General features: G+C 48.7%; 1 protein-coding gene across 3 annotated transcripts; it reads right to left on the bottom strand.

Moving 5' to 3' along the window:
• Window positions 1–507: 507 nt before the first annotated feature.
• Window positions 508–25,651, bottom strand: NUDT3 (nudix hydrolase 3). 3 transcript variants are annotated; one of them, XR_014319026.1, is made up of 6 exons: window positions 25,208–25,651; window positions 12,591–12,701; window positions 4,747–4,791; window positions 3,871–3,955; window positions 1,502–2,973; window positions 508–1,228 (listed from the first exon to the last, which is right to left on the bottom strand). XR_014319026.1 is itself a non-coding variant. In XM_082778563.1 (5 exons), exons 1-5 carry the CDS (start codon window positions 25,304–25,306, stop codon window positions 2,804–2,806), a joined length of 510 nt encoding a protein of 169 aa, XP_082634689.1. In that variant the 5' UTR covers window positions 25,307–25,651; the 3' UTR covers window positions 508–2,803. The 3 variants fall into 3 exon arrangements, 1 of the variants encoding a protein (XP_082634689.1); XR_014319027.1 differs by having other exon boundaries at window positions 508–2,200; window positions 2,650–2,973; XM_082778563.1 differs by having other exon boundaries at window positions 508–2,973.
• Between the last annotated feature and the right edge of the window lie 187 nt (window positions 25,652–25,838).

Genomic DNA, 25,838 nt, shown 5'->3' with positions numbered 1-25,838 from the left:
TGCTACGCTGAAAGCCAAAGAATATTATTCATGAACAGGAGCTGAGACACCGTAACGTGTCTCAAGGGGTGAGTGCAGCCACTGCACGCCTCGAGGGAAGAGCTCCCCTAACGCCCCCAGCAGCAGCACTGCTGGAAGCCCGAGCCCGACCCTACAGCTTACACACTGCTGGCTTTTTAGCAGCTGCCCACGAACTCTGTGAGAGCCTTCCTGTCACTAATGAAGGTAGGTTTGTTTGTCGGTCCCAAACCAAAATTAGCACAATTTGGGTAAAATCGCCCTAGCGTGCAGCGCTATCGGTTGCTACGGAAGAACCTCAGATGCTGAGGAAGACAGGAATTGGGGTGCTGCAGGCAGATTTAGGTGGAACAGGACTAAGGCCCGTTCTGAACTCCACACCTATTGAATAAAAACTATTCCTACCCCAGGAGCTATTTCCAGTTAGGAAGGCATAACCTCAGTCACTCGATGGTACTGTGGTAACAGCATCAATTCATGCCACATTAGAACACTTTCTTGGCACAATTTATTTTTCCGACCCAAACAAATAAGCCATTAGCAAGTCATTAACAATATTCTACCCTAAATTGTCAGTTTAACAGCCCTGTAAAAACATTTTTTTTTTTTAGTTTAAAAACAAAAAAGTGTGCATGCTATTGATATTAAAACTGCAGTTACTCTTTCAGGAGTACCAGCTGTTTTGTTGCAAAGCATTTCCAACATCCTAACCTGTACAGAAAAGACAAAAACTCAATCGAAGGCAGTAGATGGCTGTGTTAGGTACCACTCGCGGCTCGGTGACAGCGGACTGTTTGGATTTCTTGTACACTTCCAGATACGATATATTCAAGCCCTTTTGAAAGTTTGGTTCAGCCCGATCAGCACAGAGCAAGGAAGTATTGTACATTCGTCTCTAAGTTGAAGTGAACTGAACTGGTGTAATTTAGGCTCGATTCCAGACGCTCCATTTCAAGCTACTTCTTGAATAATGCCTCTCAGCTTTTTCTTTTGCATGGTTTTTCATGTTAGCAATCACTGGCACTGCTTTTGGCCTGGCTACTCCACACCGATGAAAGCAGGGAGAACAAGAACAGGAACAGAATAGGATCTTAAAATGAACAGCTTCTTGCCAAACCAGCAAGGATACCATTCCCCCTCGTCCCAGGCTCCATGGATATTTCTATCAGATTTTCATATGTTAAGCACTTCTTGGGAAGAGAGAAAAACTCTGGAACAGTGAGTATTTATTAGAATATTTTTTTGTTAAATAAAGAAGGAAAAAAAAAAAAGAGTACTGCAGATTTAATTTCACATCTTGGCTATGCTCTGACAAAGGAGAAGTTACTGAATCCAGCAACTACTTCTTGTCCCAAGCCAGGGATTAATTAATGCCCCTCCCAAAACTTGTACCTGTCCCAACCCACCCCCCAGCCCCAACCCTTCCCATTTTATTTCTCAACTAGACAACACTGTTGGCAAATCAAGACAGCATGAAACTTACATCAATAAAAACAGAACAAAACAAAAGTGAAGTGTGCCAATGCATCAGGGGAACTATCCTATCGAACGGTGTACTTCTCCAACTAGCACTTCTGCTCGGGAGTCAGCTGTACCTTTCACGGAGGGAGAGTTTAAACATTCTGAGCACGCTCCACGGTGCAACTGCAAGTGCTGCAGAACCACAGGACGAGAGACCGAACACCTGAATTTTTCCCCCCCAGGACTCCTTTTTCAGGAATACACATGGTTATCCAGCCAAGGGTTCGTGCAGTAACACTCAGTGAGTACAATCCGATGCTTTAGCACAAGTTACAATATCCAGTTCAGCACGGTATAAGGCATGTGGACAAGAAGAGACATCAGCAGAACGCAGCAGGATCAGCAGAACAGCATTGGTGATCGACGCTCCAGTTTGTCAGACTTTGAGCCCGCTCCGAATCCCTGATTCCTACCACAGACAATTAAATTCATTTTCTGTCGTAGCGTTTCTGAGGCTATGTATTTTTGGCCGAGTGTTAAAAGCCCAACTCCTTTTGTTTCACTCTGATGTAAAAAGCAGAAACATTGGCGGAAGCTGTAGGAGAAGCAACTGAGCAGCAGGGATGTCTGCAGGTGATCAAAACTCTGCCCTCAACTTCAAGTGTCACTGCACTAAATCGGGGGATACTGAATGAGGAGTAAACTGGCCCAGCCAATAGCACTGTCACAGAACGTGTATTTAAAAAAAAAAAAAAAAAAAAAAAAAAAAAAAAAAAAAGGCAAACAGATTAATTATGAACTTTTCTTTTCAGAAGCAGACCAGGATTAAAAAAATTCCCGCAAAATTAAAACGTTAGATTCTCCACCTAAAAAAAAGTTTATACATATGCGCTGAAAGTGACCACCACACAGGTCTGAACAGCACCTTACAGTACAGACTAAGACTTAAAGAGCTGATCTCACATTTGAAGTCTTTTAATTAAAAAAAAAAGTGGCTATGGCTGGGATGACACGAATGGGACACTTCAGAACACAAGGCAGAGGCAAAATTGGCAGCCTCGCTCACCAGGCCATGGAAGCGGTGTAACGGGAAAGGGGCACTTCATGCACAAAATGTATTTTACAAAATACATATCCAAAAAGCAAAAAAGCCAACAAAAAAAATCCCACCTTGCACTAAATTGCAGCACTCTTAACACTTGCTCTGCCACAGACTGCTGCCCATGCCTTGTTTGATAGAGGAGGCATGTGAAAAAGGGGAGGGGGGAGGGAAATCCATGTTTCAGTCTGGTTTTCAAAACTGCTCTCCCAGGGACGTCTTCAGTCATCTGATGTCAGACACAGAGCTCTCAGAGTACGTCGTGGTCATGACTGGAGTGCCGTTGTTTGCCAAACAACCTTGCCTCAAGGTTTCAAAATACGAGGCCTGCACCGGTTTATGATACTGCAGAACTTTTATGGCATCTTCTATCTTAAACCATTCCCTTTTCCTTCCTGCGGGTAGAAAGAAAAATCAGTAGATGCAACAAAACTGTTATCTCCTCTACGCTGATTAGCTTTCGATCATCGTCACACAAGCTAGTGCTGCAAGAATCATTTCAGTCCGTAACAAAGCAGCAGTTCAAAAGGCACCAGGAAATTCTCTGTGTTCTGTGATCTCGAGGGCCACCCACTCCAAACACCGCATCAAAGGCTCCTTTATCCCTGTGGCAGGTATCTGTTTGGAGCAGTACATCCCCTACCCCATCACACTGGTATTGCATTTCCTAATTTATAAAAAAAACTCTTTTTCCCCACTTCTGCCATCCCTGTTCAAGCCAGATAGTCGTTTCAGGACAACCCGTGACAACACGCACCAACTACCACCCAATTTCCAACACTTTCCACGTGGCTTCACTCTCAGTGGGCAGCGCTCATTTCTTACTCTGTCAGTAAAACCATTTCTGAACTCAGCCCAAGGTAAGTGAAGCTACAGGTGCTGCAGTGCTATTGGCAAACCCTGCGTGGAACAACAGGTTCGTTTGCATTTAGGAATCTGATTTAAAGGCAAAGATTTCTAAAAGAGAACAGGGAATGATTGATCCACACTGCCCACATACATTTTCTTCTGGCTTTAGAAAGGATGCTCTTCATGCTCTTTGCCTAGGATCTTACAGTGCAAGAATTAAACCCAAAGCTGCTGTAGAGGCAGCTGTACAGCTGCAATGACTTCTCCTGAGCCACAGACTGAAGGCAGCAATTTGACCCCAACTTTTTCCCCAAGCAAGCAGAGGGCACGGTACTGCAGCTTTTCTCGACCACTCTTCCAAGGACTGCAGCTCCCAGGGGGACGCTGCGCTGGCGTTTCGTCTGCATCGAACCCGTTGATGCCAGCAAGCATGAGGGACTTACCAATATTGACAGAGTCCTCCCAGTCTTCCAATACTTCTGTGACAATAAGTACGTAAACATATGTCCTGTGTTTCCTGTCCCGATTCTGGAAGGCAAAGTGGACAGGATAACGACAAGGCTACCGAAAGAGAAAAGGTGATGGCACATGGGGCACAGCGACTACAGCTTGTGCTGCCTACGGCAGCTCTGGTGCTGCCACACCTGAAGAGAGGTTTCTCTCACAGCATAATTAGTTCTTAGCTACTAAAAATGGTGCATTTTAAAGGACTGGTCTGAAAATATTAATAGGGTTGCAGCCAGAAAGTCTAGCTCCTAATCTGCAAGACAGTATTTGGTGGATGGGAATGGTTACAGCTAAGTTCCTCAGCTGGAAAAAAAAAAAAAAAAAAAAAAGTACAGGGAATATTTTCATCTGTTTTACACAACTGAAATAATGAGATAACCGCTGTGAAGAGCGCTCAAGGTGCCTGGTGCCCCTTGAGGATGCACCTGACCAGCACTCACTGCGCTAACAGCAGCGCACACCCCTCTCCAAATTGCAGAGGCCAGTTTGGTAGCTGCCTACTGCAGGTGCTGAAAAACTGAGGGCCACTGATTCCCCCATTCCCCCTGATGGGTGGCTTTTTTTTGGCAGCAAGGAAGGTATGAAGGCACTGGAAATATTCGCTGGTGCACTGGATTACTATTAGTAACTCCAAATGAAACTGCAGATGATCAATGCCACTGAAAAGCTCAGTTTTTATTTAAGCAAGGGGTTTGAATTTTTTCTCCAAACCAGTTATCTGGTTTCCTTCACAATGAGCTGGGCAGTGCCTTTTCCTCCAAGAGGATTTTATACATTAAAACTTTACAACCCCAACCACGTCTGAAACTTACCTCAAAAATTCCCACTAATCTTCCTAACGTCCCTTTCACTCCAGCCTATGGAGAGTTCAAAGAGAAAAGAAAGGCTTTAGCAACAGCTCAGGACAGATTTCCTCATTTGTTGTGCAGGAGCAGTTCCTTCAGGGCAGGAAGCAAACACTGTAATTCAGTTAGTCTGAGAACAACATGGTCACAGGAGAAACGACAAATGTATCGAGAGCTCTAACCACGCAGGCATTCACAGCACTTCTTCTCTTTTTCTGTATTCGAACTATTTTGGATTCAGTCTGGAGGAAAAAAAAAGTGTGTTTTTTTTCTTCTTACAAGTTACTAACATAACCTGAACGGCCACCACAATCTCCTCTAAGGTTAGCCTAAGCGTGGATAAAATTTGCTCTGGTGTTTAGCAGTTCTACCTATGCAAAATTGCAGCTTAAGAAAATGCCTTCGAAGCACATATAAGACATCCCCCTACACTACCAAAGCAACACGACAGCTTCGAGGATTTTCGGGGCATCCTCCATCCGCATGAGCAAACAGAAGCAAACATAAAACACTTGCAAAGCGGTAAGGTGAGCTCCCTCACAGCAACACGACGCATTTTGATACACCACAAAACTCAGTTACCCATTGAAGGAAGGCTTCTGAATCAACAGAGACAAATCAAGAAGAGATCTAAGCAGCAGCTGCGTCTCCTGACTACTACCAAGCACCTTCCCTCCTCACCTGATTTGCTGCCACTTTTTAGACATCCACACGCTGCTGTGGCTCGGTCCCTATCCTTAATTGCTGCTTCACTCCTCTCTGCTCTGGTGCCTGCCTCATGCACGAATGCAAAATGCCAGCCCACTCTCCTGCCCCCAGCCCCCTCCTTTTTTCCCCAATAATTTACATTCCCTTCTTTGTACGGCTGTAAATGGTTGGAGCTCGAGTGCTCCAGAGAAGATGGCATTTTGCTCCATGACTTACTTGGTCTGAAGCAACGCACACAACCTGGCACACAACCCAGCCACGTCTGGAAGGTAAATTCACTGCCATCTTCGGCAGCTGGAACACATCCTGAGCAGCTCAGGAAAACAGTGCTCCTGCAGCCTGGGTATACAGACCTGAGCATATCAGGCTTTTTATTTTCTTTAAAAAAGTTATTTGGGTGAGGGGAGCTACACACTTGATACAAATTCTCTGTCCTAAGCGGCCAAGATACTGCGTTCTGCTTGTTCAGCTACTCAGCAGCTGCTGTACAGTCACATGCTTTCAGAAAGGGAGACCTTTCATTAATTAAAGGCTACGTAGGCTCCTGTTAAATAAGCACGGCCAGCAGAACCACGCTGCCGGAGTGCACATCGCTCTTGCTTCTAACAATAGCTGGTGGCAGGGCCGCCCCAAGAGAGGAAAGGGCTTCGGGGCTCCCACTGCCACCGGCACCCACAGAACCCAACTCCACCCTGCAAGGCGCTGCCTGACCTCTGCTTCTAGGAAGCAGCTTCTCAGCCGAACCTTTTCTGTTGTTTTTGGATGCAAAATGCGTCCTCTCACCGGTGCTTCTGACGTCCTGCTCAGCCCATAGGTGGGCCACTGCCTATTAACCACCGGGCTATTTCTGGAGTCAAAGAGCAATTCCGTGAAGGTCACCGCACGCGTGTGCGCGCACCAGGGGCAGATAACTGGTTCTGACCTTTGCAGGCGAGCGATTTTACCTCATCTGCAGAGCTGCCGCTGCTAACCTGGACTGATCTCTCGCAGAAGTGAACTGGACAGCAAATGCTGCAAAAGAATTTCATTCAAAGAACAGAACTCCTTAAGCAATCTCAAATGCTGGCTTTTTTTTTTTTTTCAAAAAAAAAAAAAAAAAAAAAGATAAGCAGTCCTATCAGTTAGCTAGCAATAACAAAGAGGAACGCAAGGCTTCCACCTTCTCAACATGCATACTTCAATATAAAAGTGAAGTGTAATCAGCTATTTTAGGCAAATAACGATCTTAAGCCAGTTTTCTCTACTTGTTCCTGAAGGTTATTGATTAACATTGATTCATATTAATGAATTACCGCTCTCGTTCCTCACCTGCAGAGGCAGTGAACCAAAAGCCGTCGATGTTGGGATGGTTTAGCAAACTCTCCTACCTGACTAGAGACAAATTTATCTCCAGGCAACTACCCAGCCTGGAAACGAAGCAGGAATACTGCACGACCAGCATCCCAAGCAGCTTATTCCCAGCTCTAAAAGCATGCTTGAACGAATACAGGCAGGAGGAGCCCTGCCTGGTGTTCTAGTTAAGCCAAGAGGTGAGCAAAATAATGCTGTCTGCAAACCAAGATCCTCCTTCTCCATTCTGCCCAGCTGTATTCACCCACAAAGGCAGGAACAGTGATTCCAAGACAAATGTGCTGTAGGAAGAATCACACCGAATTATTATTATAACTCAAAGAAGTGCCCAAGTTTCCTTCAGATACGAATTTACCACACGCAGTAGCAAGCAGCAACGTAAATGGATCAATTCCAATGAACTTCAGGTTGGCTATGACAGAAGTGAGAAACACCAAAGCCTTAAAGGCTGCAGAGCACATCAACCATGAAATCCTCCAGTCCAGTGGCTCTAGAACCCAAATTTACTGGTACCGTGAGTTTTCAAAACCTAGAGGACACATCCAACCCGGGCTGAGTTACAGCAGTTCCTGATACAGCACTTAACCCGCACACCACAAGCCCGAATCCCTACAACCATGGCTTTGTTTAAGGGGACAAGAGAACACGAAGCAGAACTCGGTCTCCCACTAGTTTCTAACAAAGTTGCCTAAGATACCAGAGTTAAATATCTGTGGCTGTTATCACCAAAGCAAGCCAGATAACGACCAGCACAACTGCTCTTGGAGGACGCTGCCTGTCGCTTCTCTAGGGGCCAGCCCTCAGCACCTTCCCTGGCTGCAGCACAAGGAGCATTTTCTTGGAAAGTTGGATGTGCAGTCACAGGCTCATCCAGGACTGGAGCCGGATCTAAGTCTTAATTTGCACCAGATGACTCTGGAATTTCTCCTCAGTAGTAAACGCATCGGGAATCCTCTGCCCTGACAGGCCTGGCAGAAGCAGCACAATTTATTTGGGCTCTCGTTCCCCCACCAAGCACTGGAAGTAGCGCACATGGAGCCTGTGCTGCCATCCTCAGGATCCACACACGTCCTCAGAGGGGCAGGAAAGCACCAGCAGCTGTTCCACCTGGAGGTGTGAGAATACAGCAAATAAAATGAGGAACAGCATCCCCGGGAAGAGGCACGCTCCTAAAAGGAGACAGAGCTCACGAAGCCAGCTTCACAATCCCTTCTCTGAGCACACGGAGGACCCGAATCAGCTTCCAGTCCTAACGTAGCCCCAACTGCAAGGAGAGGCAGGCTTAGCAAGAGCGTGCGAGTGTCAGCAACACCCAGACGCCCCAAACAGCGCCCGACTTCAAACCCCTGCCGCACGCCCCGAGGGGAGGGCTGGGCGTTCAGGACAAGGAACAAAAATCTAGAGGAAATGAAGCTTTACTAGTTCTGCTGCTCGTGGAACAACTTGTTTTAATAAAGAAAAATTACTGAAGACATCCAAGAACAGCAGGTTCAGGTTTCAAAGCTGAAAATAAGTTCGGGTCAGATGCAAAAAGCAGCCTGCAGCAACACCATCTGTTCCTAGGGACAGCTTTTATTTCCTTCCATCTGAGCTAAGGAAAATGTGGGTTGGAATTTCAGCTATTTTACTTTGCTCTATTAGGCTCAAAGCCTGCATCTACTATAGATTACTGCTGGGCCGGAGGACTGTGGTAAAACACCCAAATCTTTGCTCTAGCACTTGCAGCACTGAAGGCAGTAAATCACAGCCAGGACTGCTAGCTTAGACAAGTCCCAAAGACACCAATTACAGCAAGTAGGCAAAATTTCTTCCTTGTGCCTCAGAGAGGGCTATACTTCCCCACCTAACCCTTTCCTGCAATACGACCAATACACTCTCGCATTTATGAGGCATCCTAACAGACCAAAGAGCTCCCAAACGTCGCACTCATTTTTCTGAGGTCCGAGCACACAAGGCAGCAGGCAGTAGTGAACTCGGTCTGTTTGCACTGAACATTCCTAAATCTACGAAGAGTTTAAAGCAATCACCTCAGTCATTCATTCATTCATGGTCCCTGACGTGAGATTTCCAAGAAAAATAAAGATACGGGGCTTCCTATCTTTCCTTCTTCCCTAGCACTGAAAGATGTCATTATTCATACCCTACATCACACCCAAAACACATGAAACGGAACAGATTATTTATAAAACACATTTAAGAGGAAAACTACTGTCTAGCGACCAGATCAAAGTGCTGGCATGACGGCCTAGTTCTGATACCAGCATCAATTGCCTGTTTGATCGCAGATGAGGCACAACTTATCTGGCTTTTGGTTCCCATGAAGAAAGCATGACTAACACGCTCGTAGCTTTATAGAACTTGACATTTGCTAAGTATTTAAAGGTCAGGATGTGAAAGATGCTGGAAGTGCAAAATTAAATGCCTTTGGGTTTAACAGATGAATGTGGAGGCTTTCTTCAAAGTCGCTCCGTAATAAGTTTAATTTAAGGCATCTATTTCTAAAACATGTTCCTCACCAGTTGCTCACACCCATAAAAAAAAACCCTTACTCCCAACATGAAATTAATTTTGGGGAGAGAATGCAACAGCAAAAAAATCCAAGAATGAAGACAACTATACTACATTGGTACTATTGTTTTAAAAGGCCACATCATTTTTCTAGAAGGGGAACCTTACAACATACCTGGCGTTCGCAGCCTTGTAAGACCGACTACCTCATTTTTCAACAATTTGTTAGAAATAAGCAGTTTTACCCTGAAACACTGCTCTCATTCAGAGCCAGCCTGCTTGTCTACTGCTGCTTTGCCTAGAAAGAATGTTCAAGACCTCAGTCACTTCGCATTTCATGCAGACAATGGTGAGCGTGACAAGTGTCGGTACCTGTCTGCTTTAATACATCTGCTGGCACAGCTTACTGTAGATAAGGACTGCCTCAAACTAGGACAAGGACTAACCAAAGGGATCACAGGTTTCACTCAGAATTAACGTTTTATTTTCAGCACAGCAACATCAAAATTCTGAAAAGCAAGGAGGGAAAAAGTCAGATTCCTCTAAGTGCCGATCGCTGCAGCAATCACACGTACAGGCTCAAACACACACACGGTGGAATTAAGAGTGAATGCAGAAGTTAAAATTCTTAGTTTGGGGGAAGCGTGCTTTAAAAAAGAAAATGCATACCATGCAGAAAGAATGAATTGAGAAAAGCCAGCCTATTGTCATCTTCAAAGACCACAAGCAACTGAAAGGGTAATGAGTCCTTCCAGCTCCTCCAACTGGCTCTTATTAAAATGGAAAAGGCATACCAAAGGCAGCGAAAGAAAGTCTGCAAACTTCTGCCATAGCTTTGGTCAGCACAAGAGCCACCTTCTTTCAGGATAAAAGTTCCTGTGTGTTCACAGGCACAGGGGACGCGGGATTTTCTCTCTCCCAACACAAGCAGCAGAACCCATCTGCTCAGCTAAGCTGGGGCCTCCTCGTGACCGCCAGACGTACCTGGCCCAGGAGAGGAGCTCAGAGCTCAAACCTACAGGGAAAGCAGCCTCTGCTGCAACCTCCCCGAAAAAGCCTACGTTCACGTGAAAGGACGAACAGGGATTAACAGCCTAATTCACACCAGTGAGCTCCAGCTAGCACGCACACCAGTTGCCCAGCAAGCAGCCTCCTAAAAACGCCGCCCTGCCAAATCGATAGCACGAGCTGGGAAACTGGGTGCACGAGTGCTTTCCAGCAGCACAGCTGCAGCAGAGCAAACATTCCCCTCCTGCACGCACATTCCCCAGCAACATTTTACAGTAAACAGCTCGCCGAGCCGAAGGCGGCTGATGCACATTCTAATTCGGTGGACGCAGCACGAGCGGAGTCCTGGGACACAAACACATTTGAGGAAGGCACAAATAAAAGCTGGCCCCTGTTTTCCACCTGTGCCAGCTAGCCTAATCATCATCAGCTGCAGCAGAGCTCGGGTAATTTTACACACGACAGGCTGCTCTTCTGCAGGCCACTTGTTGGAAGGCTGGTATTATAGGTTTGGATGGCCGCGTTTCAGCCTCCCACCCTGCACTCACATCAAACAGGGCTCGGTGCCGCGAGGCGAGGGGCTCTGGGCGTCCTCCTGCTGCCTCGGGAGCTGCTTACTGCTGGTCGAGCGGCATTCGAGCGGAGAGGCACTGCGCTGGGAATGACTCAACCCTGCCAGGCTGCCACAGTTTGAATTACATTCTCATTCGGCACCAGTCCACGTGAGCGAGGGAACACCAGCTGAGTGAGAGGGGATTATCTCAGCCAGCCCAAACCAGTTTCTTCGCTGCAGATTGAGCCCGTGCCAAGGCTTCCTTTCAGCCACTGAGCTGTCATGGAAAGAGAGCAACTCTTCCAAGCTCTGCGCTGCCTGAGAAAGGGAGGGTCGATACAGATTTATTTTAGGGATGTGAAAGGCGAAGCCACGCATCTCCTGAATGAACCTTGGACTTCTGCAGCAAATAATTTAATTATTAACAACGATTAGGCTGTAATAAATTAAATATCGTAATTAAAACACTTCTGTTGTTCTGGTTAAACTCACTTTGGCTTGATTACTGTGTTACTAAAAAAGCCAGCGCTGTACTACAAGCTGGAAACACAATTTGCAAGCAGCAATCCACAGGACTAGAGAGACCTAAAAAAAGAAAGTCGCTGTGTCGCTTCATAGCTTTCTGATAAACTGCTGGATTATAAAAGCATCCCAAGAGAAACACACAGCTCAGGAGCTGCCACATTAAGGCCAAATATCAAACATTGTTAGAAAACAACAGGTATGGCCAAGTACTTTGCGGGGGGAACTTGACAGACAAGACAAATAGGGCAGCTACTGGGGAAGCTTCCTTCCAACTCCCATCAATTCGCTCTTTATTTCTGTTCTACAGCACAAAGATTTATAACCCTCTTGAAAGCATTTTAATCCTTCCTTATGTAACTAGGAACCTACTTGGTCATCCATACATAACCAGTTAATCGTTTCTGAACCCATGCATCCCTCCAACTTGATAATATTCAGTTCTAAAGACCAATTTTATGTCCAGTGTAATCAACTACCATTTGCTGACTTGAAAATCCTTTAAAAAAAAACGTTCTTCCAGCTTTACAAGAAGCACACACCTTCTCCATACAGTTCAACGTGTGCTGCTATTTGACCCCATTTCTGAAACAGCTCCAATTCAAAAACAAAGCCATGAACACATCCGAAATTGTTGCTTATGGTAACTTTTGCGATCAATTTCTGGTATTCATAGAAAACTCAAAATATAGAGTAAACCAAAACTTATTGACATTCCTATGATACTTGGGGTGTCTTCAGTGGCTCATAAGGGCTTGTTTCTATTTTATACCTCATTATTAGCTCCACAAAAGCAAAGCTTTTTTTCTTAAGTTCTTTTAGGAAAGCATACCTCACAGAAAGGTAACAAAACACAGAACATCATCGTATGTATCAAAAGTTTAGAGCTTCATTTTATCCATTATCAGTTAAAACTTTCAGGTGAGGAGAAGTCGATGCCAAATGAGAGCCTTAATTACATTCCTATGCTGTCTGTATTTAGGACTCCCTCCCGTCTACAACACTGAGGGTTTCCCTCCCACGTACAATGTGGGTGTCACCAGTGACCCTATATTTCTCTCCACCTCGTGAAAACAAGCTGGAGTGCTGGGAACCCTCCCAGTGCCCCATCCAACACCAAGCAGCGAAGCTGCAGGAGCCCCTGCTCTCCTCGGGTCCTTACCTCTTCACAGACCTCTCGCACCGCGGCCACGTTGGGCTCCTCCTCGGGCTCCATGCCGCCCCCAGGGACAATCCATCGGTCCGGATGACGACTGCTGCTCACCAGCAGCACCTGCGGAGAGCAGAGCACAGCTGATGGATGAGCTCACAGCAACGCTCCTTCTCAGAGCCCAGCTGCAGGAGGAGAGGTGTCTTTGAGCCTCTCACACCTCCAACCCAACGCCAGTCCTTGGAAATGCTCCGCTCTTCCCAAGGCGATTTCTTTACCCCCTTGCAGGCAGCTGTGCAGGCTGCGTGCTCAATGCCAACGAGGCACTCCAGCACTCTGAATTATTTCAACCATTACCTTCTCGTCGCTCTCGAGCATTGAAGAATAAATTAAGCCTCTGCATACCAAACCAACAGTTTGCTATGTGAGACAGCACCACAATACGCACGCTGTAAGAGCTGCCGTACCCAGTCACTGCACGGGCTGACAGCTGGGGATACGTGCCGTGCAGTACGAGGCTGCCCAGGAGCTGCTCAGCACCTCCACCCTCTGCACAAGTTCCTTGTTTTACCTTTATCAGGACCTTTGGCCTCGCTTACCTCTGCAGTGACATTAATGATACGCACCAGGCAGGTACCTGCCCACTAAAAACCTGACAGGGAATTGTTTTAGGAAGGGTTTCAACCTCCCCGCCTGCCCCTTCCTCTGTAGCAGGCACCGAGGAGCTCAGTCAGCTCTGGGGCCAGCACTTGGTTACTTGGGCTTTGGATGAGGTTGTCCAAGGGGGTGTTTAAGCAAAATACAAGTTTAAATAAAACCACCTAAAAGCCCTGCCAAAGGGCTGCAGAGGTGGACGGGCTGTTTTTTCATCAGGAAAATGATTCAACCGCATTCGACCATTTTCACAGCAGTCATCTTTCATAAGCATTCTTTGTGGGGTATTTCTTGAAACACTTTATCCCAATGTAATTCTGCTCGGTACGGTTCTCTTTTTGTCTTATTAAACTTCCTCGCTGTCCTTTGGAAACAAAAAGCTAGCTAACACGCTCAACTGGATGAAGCTTTTCCCAAAGAATCCCGAGGCACTGTGCTTATTAAACTTACTTGCAATATATCCGTGAGCAGAGATGGAAACTAAAAACAAAACTAATACTGTTTTTCAGCTCTCTAAACAAAGCTTGTTCATTAGAGTCATCATGCTATACTTCATCATTTCACTGGCACAAAGCTCCCAGCCAAAGGAACTTGCTCCAGAAACTTTCCAACATACCAGTCCAATTAGGTTACAGGCCAGCTGTAACAGTTTCAATCAGACATTTCAAAGTTAAACTGTGCGAGGCACTAAAGTCCCAGGCTTTACTGTGTAAATGTTGATTTACCAGTAGCATAGGAAAAGATTTGCACTAATTATCAAGAAGAGATCTACCTACAGAATTCAGAATTACACGTCTGAGGCAGAAACAAGCTCGAGATTGCAGAGTTTTGCAGGACTTTTCTCCTCTGGAAACTCTCAGCTGCCAGCTGACCACCCCACAAAGTTATTTCATTTTTGGGGCCCAGGGATGAGGGTGGCCAACGGGTTGGGGCAGGGCTGAGGAGAACCAGGATCAGCTGCAGGCTCCAGACAGCGGCTCTCCAACCAGGAGCAGCAAAGCTAAAGGCAGAAATTGAAGAGGGGTCACAACAAACGTTTGGCAACTGCTGGGCTAACCTTTCCTAAGCCTGGAACTCAACTGGGGGCTCTCAGGTGTCAGAACATCCCTAATCAGCAGCCTTCCGTGGATCCTACTAATTATAATGCCTCAAAGCCTCCTCTTTGGTCAGAACCCACACCTCCACCCTGCAAGACGTGAAGCAGCATCATTTACTAAGCAATCCCCTTCCGATCCCCGAGCACTACCCCACCCGTCTATCGGATTAAGGCAGTCAGAACGCAGGCCAAAATGAGTTAAGCCCAAGGGGCTCCCTTCGTCCTGCAGCTTCCTAATGGAGCTGCCTAACCACTGCCCCTGCTCTGCTCATCATGCAGGCCGTGTGATGTGGTGGAGCAGCACCCACGTTGTATGAACACCCCGTGGCGCTGGCCTTCCCCAGGGGAAGGCAGAATTCCTTTTCCCCAGACGCCCAGTGCACACAGACCATCACCAGCCTACGCAGGCAGCGTGCCCTCACTCATCCTCAGCGATTTTGGGGCTCCGAGGAGCCCAGCAGCAGCCACCTCTGCTTTGTCAGCTGTGGGGACACAGGGCTTGGACTTGGTGACCCCTGTGGGTCACTTCCAACTCGGATATTCTGCGATTCCATGGCCCCTGCAGGCTCAGGGTGTGCAGTTGGCCTGTGCCACCTTCCCCCGGTGTCTGTTCCCATCACATTGCAGTGCTTTTTTGACTTCACCCTGCCTCATCACCAGCACCACTCACGGAAGAGCTCGGGCTGAAATTCCTAACTCCAGGTCAGGAGGTGATTCCGGGGACAAAGTTAAAAGTCACAGCCATTTCAAGCAGACCCTTTCCTGTTCGGTAGGGAAGACTCACGGTTGCAGTTTCTGGTTTCAGTGCAGAGTCCCAGCTCAAAGGAAAAGGAAAAGAAAAAAAGCAGAGCTGCAGAAGCAGCTCCCTGCGCACCAGCAGAGCACAGGTCACGGCGTTGAACTCCTGCCACCTTCCACTTGTGAGAAAAAGTATCTGCCGAGGGAACGGCTGTACAAAGACTTCTAAAGGAAAGGCTGCTGGATTGTTCAGGCTGAGACAATGCTTCACCAACGCACCAGTAGGAACTTTGAGGTGTAAACAACAGTTTTAGGCAAAGTAAATTAACTTCAGCTGGTCTGGCAGTTGAGCATTTTCTAAATAGAATTAGCATGAACAACCCTCGCTGGGAAGGAAAAACCTGTCATTCTCACACTTTTATGTAATCAGACTATTTCCTGTTTAATAAAAAGGAAATCCCATCAAGAGAGAGCAGGAAACATGCCCTACAAGGTCATTCTTTTAAAACGGCTTTAAACAGGATATTGCTCCCAATGAGCTCCCCCAAGACAAAGGGAGCTGGTTCACCAGGAGGGTGAGACATTGTCGTACTCCGAGCCCCCACATCTAAAAACGTCCCGAGTCCCAGGACCTGCAACACATTCAAAGGCGCCCAGTAGAAAGGTCACTTGAACCGCAGCTTTGGGTCGTAAGATCTTACAACCAGCCCCAAACCCAGGAACACGAGAGCTGCTGAAAGCCATTCGTGTGTGGGAGGCCCAGCCTGAACGCTGCCTCCAAGATAAGAAATCCTCAGCAGATCCTCCTGCCCCGATAGCTGGGGGGACACCACACACCTGGCCAGGAGGGGACACCAGCAGAGCAGGGTCTCCTTGCAGGAGAGCAATGCGGGTTTGTGTTCCTGCTGTAAAAAGGTTGGAATCCTTCTCTAATTTCCACCTAAAAGACAAGCTGGAGAATGGCAGCTACCCCTTCACTTTACAAGGCACTACAAGAACGTTGTTCAAGTGCTCAGTTAGACGGAGCCTACTCCAACACAGTTCTACAAGACAAAACCAATAACTTTTAAAGGGTACCTGCTGCTACCTCACATCCCTGCTACCTCCATTTTTGCTGGTGAATTTCGTTATTACATAAAATCATTCACCTGTCTATAGAGCAACAAAGAGATTTTAATCAAAACAGTCATAAAAAAAGAGCGAATGTCACTCATCTCTGACATCTGCTTAAAAGCAGGGAGGAAAACACCAGATTTCTCAGAACTGGAACTGCACAAGTTTAATCTGTAAGGTGCAGCCGAGTCATCTGCGCCCCTCACCTCGGGCAACGCAACCCCCAACACCAGAGCTGCAGCAGTGTGAAGCTGCAGTAACGCGAAGCTGCCCCTTTTTGGAGTCCTGCATTCACGCCCACTTCTCCCTCACCCTCCAGAAGGCACCAAGGGTCCCCTCACTGCTCAAGGAAGACTTGGAGAGCAACCCACTGGCACCTTTGAGAAGATACAGCCTAGACTTTTGGTTTCATTCAAGCCAAAACGCAAAGGCAGGTTTACGTCTTGTCTTTACGATGGGGGTTGAGGCTCTTGGCTTTGAGACTCTTGGCTCTGAGATCTCGGGGGCAGGTTTTGGAGCCCAGTCTTGGTGGGAAAGCATTTGCAGGTGTCACGACACCCAGCCAAGTTCTGTTTTCCAGGATTTGAAAGACAATGATGTCATTTCAAAGTAGGGAAATGAGCAACACAAGCCTCCTTGGCAAGGCGCACGGCAGCCCAGAAGTAGCTCTCAGACACAATCAATGAAATAAGAGAGAGGTCAGAAAAATAAACAGAGTTTGAAGCCTACAGCAGGGGCTCCTGATCTGTAGCCCTAACGGCAACAACCTCCAAAGAGAACCAACACCCACCGTGGGCTTTCCCCAGGAGGAGGCAGGGGAGCAGCCGAGGCACCTAAAGCTGCCGGATCCCCGTGCGGAGCCCGAAGAGCCATGGGAAAGGGGAACCGAGACTGACACCGGGATAAAGCCGCGAGCCCCCGGCACACGATGCTGACCTTACCACAACCTAACTACGGACAGCTGCTTTTCTCCACATCGCGTTGTCTTCCAGAAGGAGTGGAAAGCAAAAGCCGGGCAACCAAGGCAAGGCAGAGGATTCCCTCTCGCAAACAGCACAGGGACAGAGGGAGTCCCGGCTCCTTCCCTGCGATGCTCGATTTAAACAACAGCAACCTCCCATCAATAAAACAACAGTGGCGACATTGTAGGCAACCCGATTCCTAGAAAGAGGCTGCACAGGAGCACTGCAGTGAAGACTGAAAGAGCTGCCACGTTATTAGAAGCTGGCCTCCAGTGTTATTAGCAATGAGCCGTCTTCCCTCCCGTCCTCCAGGAAAGGAGGCTCCCAGCTGATGGCAGCCCAGGACCCTCAGCCTGGCAGCCCTGCCCGGTACGAGGCAGCAGACAAGATGTTAAAGACGTGCTCTGCGGCCCAGCCCCGTTCTGCTGCCAGAAAACAACGCATAGCTCCTGGCTACCCAAACTGCCTCTGCGTCTCCTTTCCTGTTTCCCCCAGTACTCGTGCTGTGCCCCAAGCACGAAGCCCCTGACGTTTCAGACTCACGTCACGCCTCAGTGTTCCCTATCAGGGCACCAGGCCCGTGCCACACTCCAGTGGGACCGGCAGGGAAGGAGGCTGACTTCAGTGGCTCTCACCTGTACAATCTGCCTGTCTGAAAGCTTCGATGTAACAGGAGGCTCCGCATACCGCAGTTCGGAGCTCTGCTAGCGACACTCCAAGTCGTCCCCTGCCCAGCCAGGACGCTGCAGCCGGTACAGCTCTGTGTGTCCAGCATCACAACCACCTCCAATGCGTTACCCCAAGCTAGGGAGTGCTCTCACAATCCCCAGGTGTATTTAGTGCAGTTAATGCTCATGTATCTGGCAGAGCCAGGGGCTGACTGCATCAAACCACCTTGAAATGCTACAAACGCCAGGCTGACAAACCGAGCACATGAGGAAGAGGAGGAGGAGAAAGAGGAGGAGGAGAGGGGCACCCAAAGCCACGCAAAGCCCCCTGCCTCCCATTTAGCTGGCAGAAACACAGCCCTGCTCACGCTACCACAAACCCCGCGTTTTGCCAAGCTCCTGGCAGCCCAAACGAGCGTGCCGAGGAGCGCCAGGTTTGCAGGACGGCTTCTCCCACCCTCTTGCTATTCGGGGCACGTCACGAAGCCAGCACATTGCCCCGCGGCACCCAGCACGCAGCGGGCAGCAGGTTGTAGCCAGCTTTAAACACGGCGATGTTTCCAGCCAGCACAAGCAGGACTGAAATACCTCAAACCGCAGAAAAATCCCGTCCTGACCCTAACGGGAAAAGCACGTTCCTGCAGGAGCTCTGCTGGTCCTCAGCAGTACACATTTTCTTAGGCAAAGGTTTTTTTTCCACAGGCACCCACACCTTGCTCCGTGGCAGGATGAGATTTGACTTACAATCAGGAAAACGGAGGCAACAAATTAATGACAGAAAGCTCAAGGAGGAAATTGTTCACACTACAGATCTTGACAAAAGGAAAGCCCGAGCCTAGAAAAAGGAGGCAGAGGTGAACTGGAAGAGGTTCAGGTCATTTCAAGTGCTTGGATCATACCTACAGAGTTATAACCAAGATGAAAAATAAAGAAAATCCCATTGGTTTTTAGGCTACTCCTTAGAATAACAATAATAAATCACCCCGCACTGCTATGCCGGCCTCAAAATGCCACGGGTCACATTGCTGTTACTACACATCGCTTGTAACTGTAGAGTGCCCGCTAACTCCTACCGAAGCAAGACAACCCAGAGTCCTTTCCCCGCATCCCAGTTACACCACACAGCTCCTCTGCGACACGTCCAGGGGGACGAGGGGCAGCCAGCACCCGAAATGCCTGCACGGTGCCGCTCGCCTCGGCAGCGCGGGGCTGATAAGGCGGCACTCCCAGCCAGAGCCCCCCGATAACCTCCTGGTGCAGCTGACACCCCTCCGGTCACCACATAGCTCTTGCACAACTCTTCCAGGCAGACTTCTCCCAGAGGAATGCTAGCTTTTACACCGTCTTTTTTCTTTTTTTTCCTAAGGAAAATGAAGGGAGTTGGTTTTTTTTTGCACAGACCAAATGGCTGCACGTCAGCAGCTGCCTGTGTGTACGCTGCCTGGTTTGCTTAACAAGCCCTATTCATAAAACACAGCACAGAAAATACCTACAGCCACAAAAACTCTCGAGAAGCTTTTCAAATATAAGTAATTAATTCTACATAGAGCATAATTACGTTATTTACACAAGAAAAAGTAACTGCCCAAGTGGGTAAGAGTAAAAATAACATGAACCATCTGAATTTTCTTTTTTTTTTTTTTTTTTTTTTTAAAAAAAAAAAAAGCCTACCCAGTAGGTAATTGTATCCCTCTGAATTTTACACGTTAACGTGAAATTTCTGAGAACAAGGAGTCAGTGTGCACTGGGCACTGCCCAGCAGAGAGCTGCAGACACAGCCCCTGACACACGCATGCACCGCGTGGGAAAGAACCGTGAGCGGCCTGTGCAGTCACCCAGTGGGAGTGAAAAAGAGCTACAGGTTAACGAAACCGACTCCTGCTTCCCTGTTATGGGGTGTTATACACAGCACCTGAACGCTGATGTTTATTATTTACAAGGTAGACCTGTGAGTTTCCTCTTTTTGTCCTATCCCAATTGTTCCGGGAGACCCCACCGCGGAGGCACGCAGCCCAGCATTAGGATGAGTCTCCTGATTTAAAAAAAAAAAACAAAAAAAAAAAAAAAAAAACACAGCGTAATGATAAAACCCAAGCACATGATTTATTTTCCTTTTGCTGAAGGGCAAGAGGTTCCCCTGTACCCCACAACCATCCAGCCCAGGAGAGACGAAGCCTTCGGGAGCAGCCCCAGCCGCTCGTACCTGGCTCTGCAGCCGGGGCAGCGTGATGAACCCGGCCCAGGACTGATCCTGAGCATAACAGAGGGGTGGTGGCACACGGGAATGGGGAGAGAAAGGCAGGGACAAGCTGTAGCCTCTGGTCAGACAGTAAGAGGCTCAGAGACAAAAGGGATTTCAGGGAACTGGCAGGAGAAGAGACAAGTGCCACCAGAGCCGCTGCTCCTGGGTCCTTCTCAGCACACACGAGGGTTGAGGGGACCCTCTCCATGTTTGCCCCTTTCCTTCAGTTGCAACAGAACGAAGACTGACTCAGTTCTCCAGTTTCACAACAGCTTACAGAGCTTCCAGTAAGATAAGTGAAAATTTAACAACTTTCATCCTTTTGTACTTTGGTAAAGTACAAGAGAGCACGGAGCTGCCCGTCAGACTGCTCGTGGAGGCTTCCCTGGTGAAAAGCCAGAAACCCCTTTTTAGATGAAAGCTCGGTTTTGCAGAAGTTTAAACTCTTGGCCTTGGAGAAAACCAGCTACCAGCAGAGCAGAGAGGGGCAGGAGAAGCACAAACAAGAGAACTATTTCTAAACTGGCCTATATCCTACTGGGGATGTGGCAATGTGTTAGCAACAGACAGGGAGACCTTTATTTGGTTTCAACCACAAACCTTTTGTGTAGCTGAAGGGAAGGTAAAGAGTCAAGCTGAGCCATTGGAACGGGGACTCCGAGACCGTACTGCACTGGCACTCGATGATCATATGATGCTGAGCTCCCTTTACTTCCAGGCAGCAAAGTACTCCAAGTGGCTGCAGCTAATAATATTTTTATATCGAAGCAAACGCACCAAGGATGGCAGAGGAGCACCGCGTGGTCAGCACCACAGCCTGCCATTAAGGCTGGAGAAGTGCTGTGCCACACCAGCTGGGTTTAAAGCTGACCCAAGAGAAGCAAAAAGAAAGAAAGGTTCGTCTGCATGCCAAGTACTTCCCCCAGTCCGGGTCGGTGCGGGGCTGCAAACCGTATCTTTTGGTGTGGCACACGTGGAAAACCGCAGAGCCAGAGCGCTGAGCAGACGGCGTGTGAAAGTGCGGAGTTCTCATCTTAAATTAGACTCCATTCACGAGTGAAAAAAAGGACAAGCAGCCCTGGATGCTATTCTTCTTGAAGCATTTCCTCCAGAAGTCTTTGAAAAATGCCAGTTGTTAACGAGCGGCTTGTCCTTTCAGCAGATACAATGCAGGCGTGCTGCAACCTGTAGCTCCACCAGCGCAGGACTTCAGGCCAAGCAGCTCCTTTCAGTTCTGCTCAAACGTAACCCAGAGATGCTGCCGCTAAGCAGGCTTCCATCTGCCTCGTAATAGTACGGCATTAGGAAATTTGCTGGAACCCTTCCTCAGTGAAACAGCTGGTCTACACAGAAAGATGCTTGTATTATTTAAAAATAACACCCTCACAGCAGGACTGGGAGGCGCTGACCTCACAAGCAATAAAAGGTGATTCCAGAGGGAACAGAGGCCTTGGGAGCTCCTGAGCTGCACGCTCCCCTTCTCTGCTCTCCCAGAAGCAGCAGATACGCGGGGAGGTTTCCCCATCTGAACAGCTGAAAGTCCTGGGGCTCTGCTGCCGCCAGCTTCTCTGAAGCCTGCTCACACCTTTCAGTCAATCCTGGTGATTCCCTGTCCTGCCCAGAGACCCCTCTGCCATGCCTCAGTGCTTAACAAGCACCACAGATACGGATTTTCCATGCAGCCCAATTAAGAAATGTTTGTTGTTTGTTGTTTTTTTTTTTTACCCCATTTGAGCTTCATTCTTAAATTCTCCCTTTGCTGCTTTTTAAAGGCCTATGTAACAAAGGCAGCTTTTCACCCAACGTTTGGTCTTCCAGAAATGTTCCAGAGCTGCTTTCATGTCCAGAAGTGGAAGCTTCCCAACCCAGTACAGAGAAAACATGCATCCTCAAGCAGCGTGCGGAAAAAATAAATCACTTAACTAAAAAAGAAGCAAGGAATTTTTATGCTAAGCCTCTTTTATTTTTTGCAAATATAATGCCTAACGAAAGACGTGCTGTTCTAACAACCTCCATTTATTGCCAAGGCTTTACAGAAAATTAAGCCTGTGAACTGAAGAGCCAAGGGGTAAACACCTAAAAACAAGCAGTCTCCTCTGTAAGCGTAAACAGAATTTCTCTAATTTCTTCTTGTTCATTGACAAGACTGTTGAATTCAGGAACTAATTAGGGGATCAAAAAATAAAAAAGAGAAAAACTTTTTTTTGTTTTAAATTCATAGTGGGGAGGGAAGGAGAAAAGCAAGAGATAAGAGCTACCGTTTCTTAAGCTCTTAAAAGCAGCAGTAACCAGAAGCAGCCCAGCCTACAAGCAAATCACACTTCAGCACTGCAAGTTTGAATTATTTATCAAAAGGCCTTGGGCCTTTATTTATTTATTTAAAATCCGTTTAAGAGATCTTTAACTAACATATTTTGGTTCTGTTTTTTTTTCCCCCTGCCTGGAGAAACCCTTCAAATGGATCTCAATTTCCATTTAAATAGAAGCAATCAATACTGAATAACAGCACTAGCACCAAAGTATTATTTTCCAAGAGAAAATGAAAAACAAGAAATCTTTCTGAGCAAAAGCATATTTTCAGAGTTGAAGTATGTAATTGAACGTGGACTGATGACACATTTCCAGTTATTGAAAAAGCACAAGCAGCAATGAGATCAGAGCAGCACGCTTATCTCAAATTAATTGAACTTTAAATAAACATCAGCAAATGGGAACTACACCAAAAATAATTAGGAAAAAATGATAAAATCAAGGTTTCTTCCCTGCTGATTTAAATTATCGATACAAGCATGATTTACATTGCTCCTGGCCTACGATGAAGTGCAGATCTGCACAAGGAGCCACCCTGGTACCTATTGGGTTGGTAATAGCTTTCCTAAATGAATTTCTTGAACAATTCCACTTGGCGACCAGCGATGGAAGCAGGCACAGAGCCGAGAGCGCCCGACGCACCTTCAGCCCTCTGTTAAATACACAGACACCATAAATAAAACAAAAGCAGCGCTGAGCAACCGCGTGATGTCCTCGGGAGGCCAACTCCAGCTCCAACTAAGGACACCCCGCACAGCACCACTCACGAGGCACTCAGTGCTCCTTCATGTCACCGCAGGGAGCAGCAGCTACCTGAGCTCACCAACACGCTCACGGGAAGGGCCAAACACCCGGGGTGGCCAAACCTAAAGCTGGAGAACGGCGCTCGGGGAGAGCCCACGCGGCCCTGGTACGTAGGAAGTTTTCCAGGGCTGCGTTTGCAGCCTCCACAACAGACCTGTGGAAACGACAAGGCACGATCAGGGAGACAGCCAGCTCCTGACTTCTGCTGGAAAGGGATTTTTCTGCCCTAGGTCCTACAAACTAAAGACTGAGGTTGCATCAGCTTAAACGAGACTCGGAATCCACTGCATGCTGTTGCCAGCCACAACTTTGACACAGAGACAGCCTTAAAAATCTCAACCTTAAACAAACAGCAGCTTAAACTACACCGCGAGAAACTGTCCCAAGTCAGCGTGCCTCTGAACGAGTTTGCTTGTACTTCTTCACCCAGCTCAGGTCAGCATTGTGAAACTTTCCCATTAACAAACCTTCGTGTTGCCAGCCCCACAGCAGCCCCCAGCCCCGAAGCAAGCTGCAGTCCGCGGCACTCTGCGGATCGAGGAGATGTAGAAGAGAGACCAATGGTGAGGCAGCAGCCGATTGCATCAGGTAGCTGTTAACATTACATTTGTATTCTTAACCAGAGCGTAATCAAACATGGCCAAACACCTAATCCTTGAGAGGAATTGCCACATTTGCCTCACAAATTGTGTAAAGTTGCATCAGAAAACTCGGATGCCTTCAACCACGCGTGCTGATAAGCCCCAGTATCATTACACAATGCGATTACGTTCTTCTTTAGAGTCAGTTCAAAGTACCACAAATTCCCTGAAAGTCAGGGGAAGGACCAGCTACGACGCAAGCTGCACCAAAACACGCTGGATATATTTATTTATTTCAGATCATTTCGAGTCGAAGTGTTGACACTTCACCATGACAGCACAGCTACAAAGGTTCTGCTCAGCCTCCTTCGCCACGTTAACTAATAACTGAACGCTATGCTAATTTACTTTCCTCCAGTGAACCGTCTGCATTCCCGTCTGATTTCCTGTAGCTACAAATAGGATAATCAGGAGAACAAAGCCTTTAGTCCTGCCACTCAGGAGGCAGTAAATGAAACGAGGTACGCCTGACTCCGTAAGAAGCAAAAAAGACCTGCAGCCTGGTTTGTCCCCAGCACTGCGAGCCCACGTCAAAACCGTGTTAAAAAAGAATTGTGCAAAACGCAGATCTGAGCAAAGTTCCTCTTGGTAAGTTCACAGACAATAGGAGCACTTAGCAACGCCGCTGCTCGCAAACTAACCAGTTTACCTTTAATTCCCACTTCCTCCCAAGCCTCTCTGGACAGCAACTTCTGGCACTCCATCAGTCCCCTTTTATCCCAGTTTCTTTTTATAAAGCCAAGGTCAGGTTTCCTCTCCTATCTCATGTGATGTGCTGGACTGAAGTTCTGCCAGCGTGGTTGGTCCAGTCAACTGCCAAACCCCATCCCTTGCCACAACACTCCTTACCAGGCTGTTCCACCACCCCGAGGCGTGTAGGCTCTCGTTCTGAGCAGCTTTCTTGTGTTTAGTAACGCAGAGAGGGGGCGTGCGGACCCCCAACTTTCCCACCGGTGTGCAAACGCCTCCAACAGGTCCCTGCTGCTGCTCCACAGGGGACAGACAGCAGGGCAGCGTCCTGCTCCAGGCTGCTCCGAGGCATCCAGCTGCACCTCGCGGGCTGGATCCCAGCCCCATCCCCAGCCTCGGGCATGCACAGCCCCTACCCCTCTCCCTCTGCCCCTTCTGCCCCCCCTTGCCCCTTCTCCCCCCCTGCCCATCCCTTTTTTCCCTCTAACCCTACCCCCACACCCCTGCCCGCTCCCCCCTTACCCCTCCTCCCCCCACCCCCTTACCCCTGCCCCTCCTCGCCCCCATACCCCTGCCCCCTCTACCTCCCCCCCTACCCCCCTCCCCTCTCCCCCTGCCCTGCCCCTTCTCCCCCAGCCCCCCCCGTGCCCCCAGCCCCCCCCTTTGGCCCTGCCCAGCCCCCCCGGGCCCTGCCCGCCGCCCCCCCCTCACCTCCTCCTCGCTCTCGCTGCGGAAGCACAGGCAGGCCGCCCGCTTCTTGTAGCCGTCCCCGTCGTAGGTGCGCGTCTGGTTGGACTTGAGCTTCATCATCCTCCGCTCCGGGGGCTGGAGGGGGGCGGCCGGGGGCGCGGCGAGGCCCTGAAGGGGCCGGGAAGGAGCCGCCGGGGCTCCCGTGAGGGGCGGGCGGGGAAGGCCGGGGTATGGGGGGGGGGGGGGGGACGAGTACGGCCAGGGACCCGCCTCCCCGCGAAGTCTCTCGCTCTCGCTGCCTCTTTCTCCCGCGGGCCGGGAGCCGGCCGCTACTCGCTGCCGCCTTTCGGCCGCCTCATCCCTCCCGTCGCTTGCAGCCGCCCCGCCAAAGCCGCCGCCAACGCTCCGGCCACCGCCGCCGCCTCCGACGACGACCGCGACGCCATCTTGGGGCACGCTACGCAAACGGCGCAAAGCCGCCGGGCGGGGGAGGCGGGCGGCGGAGGCCGCCCCCTGGCGCTTCGCCGCGCGGCCGCTACGCAGACGGCGCAGCTCGGCTTCCAGAATCGCTTCTCCCCCCTCCCCTCCGCAGGCACCGCCACCACGCCTCCGCCTCGCCACCGGCCCTTTACGCCAGCGGCGCGGCGCGGCC

This window comes from Aythya marila, assembly GCF_965140915.1.
Source record: "Aythya marila genome assembly, chromosome: 24".
Lineage (NCBI taxonomy): Eukaryota > Metazoa > Chordata > Aves > Anseriformes > Anatidae > Aythya > Aythya marila.
This window is presented reverse-complemented; position numbering and strand designations above follow the sequence as displayed.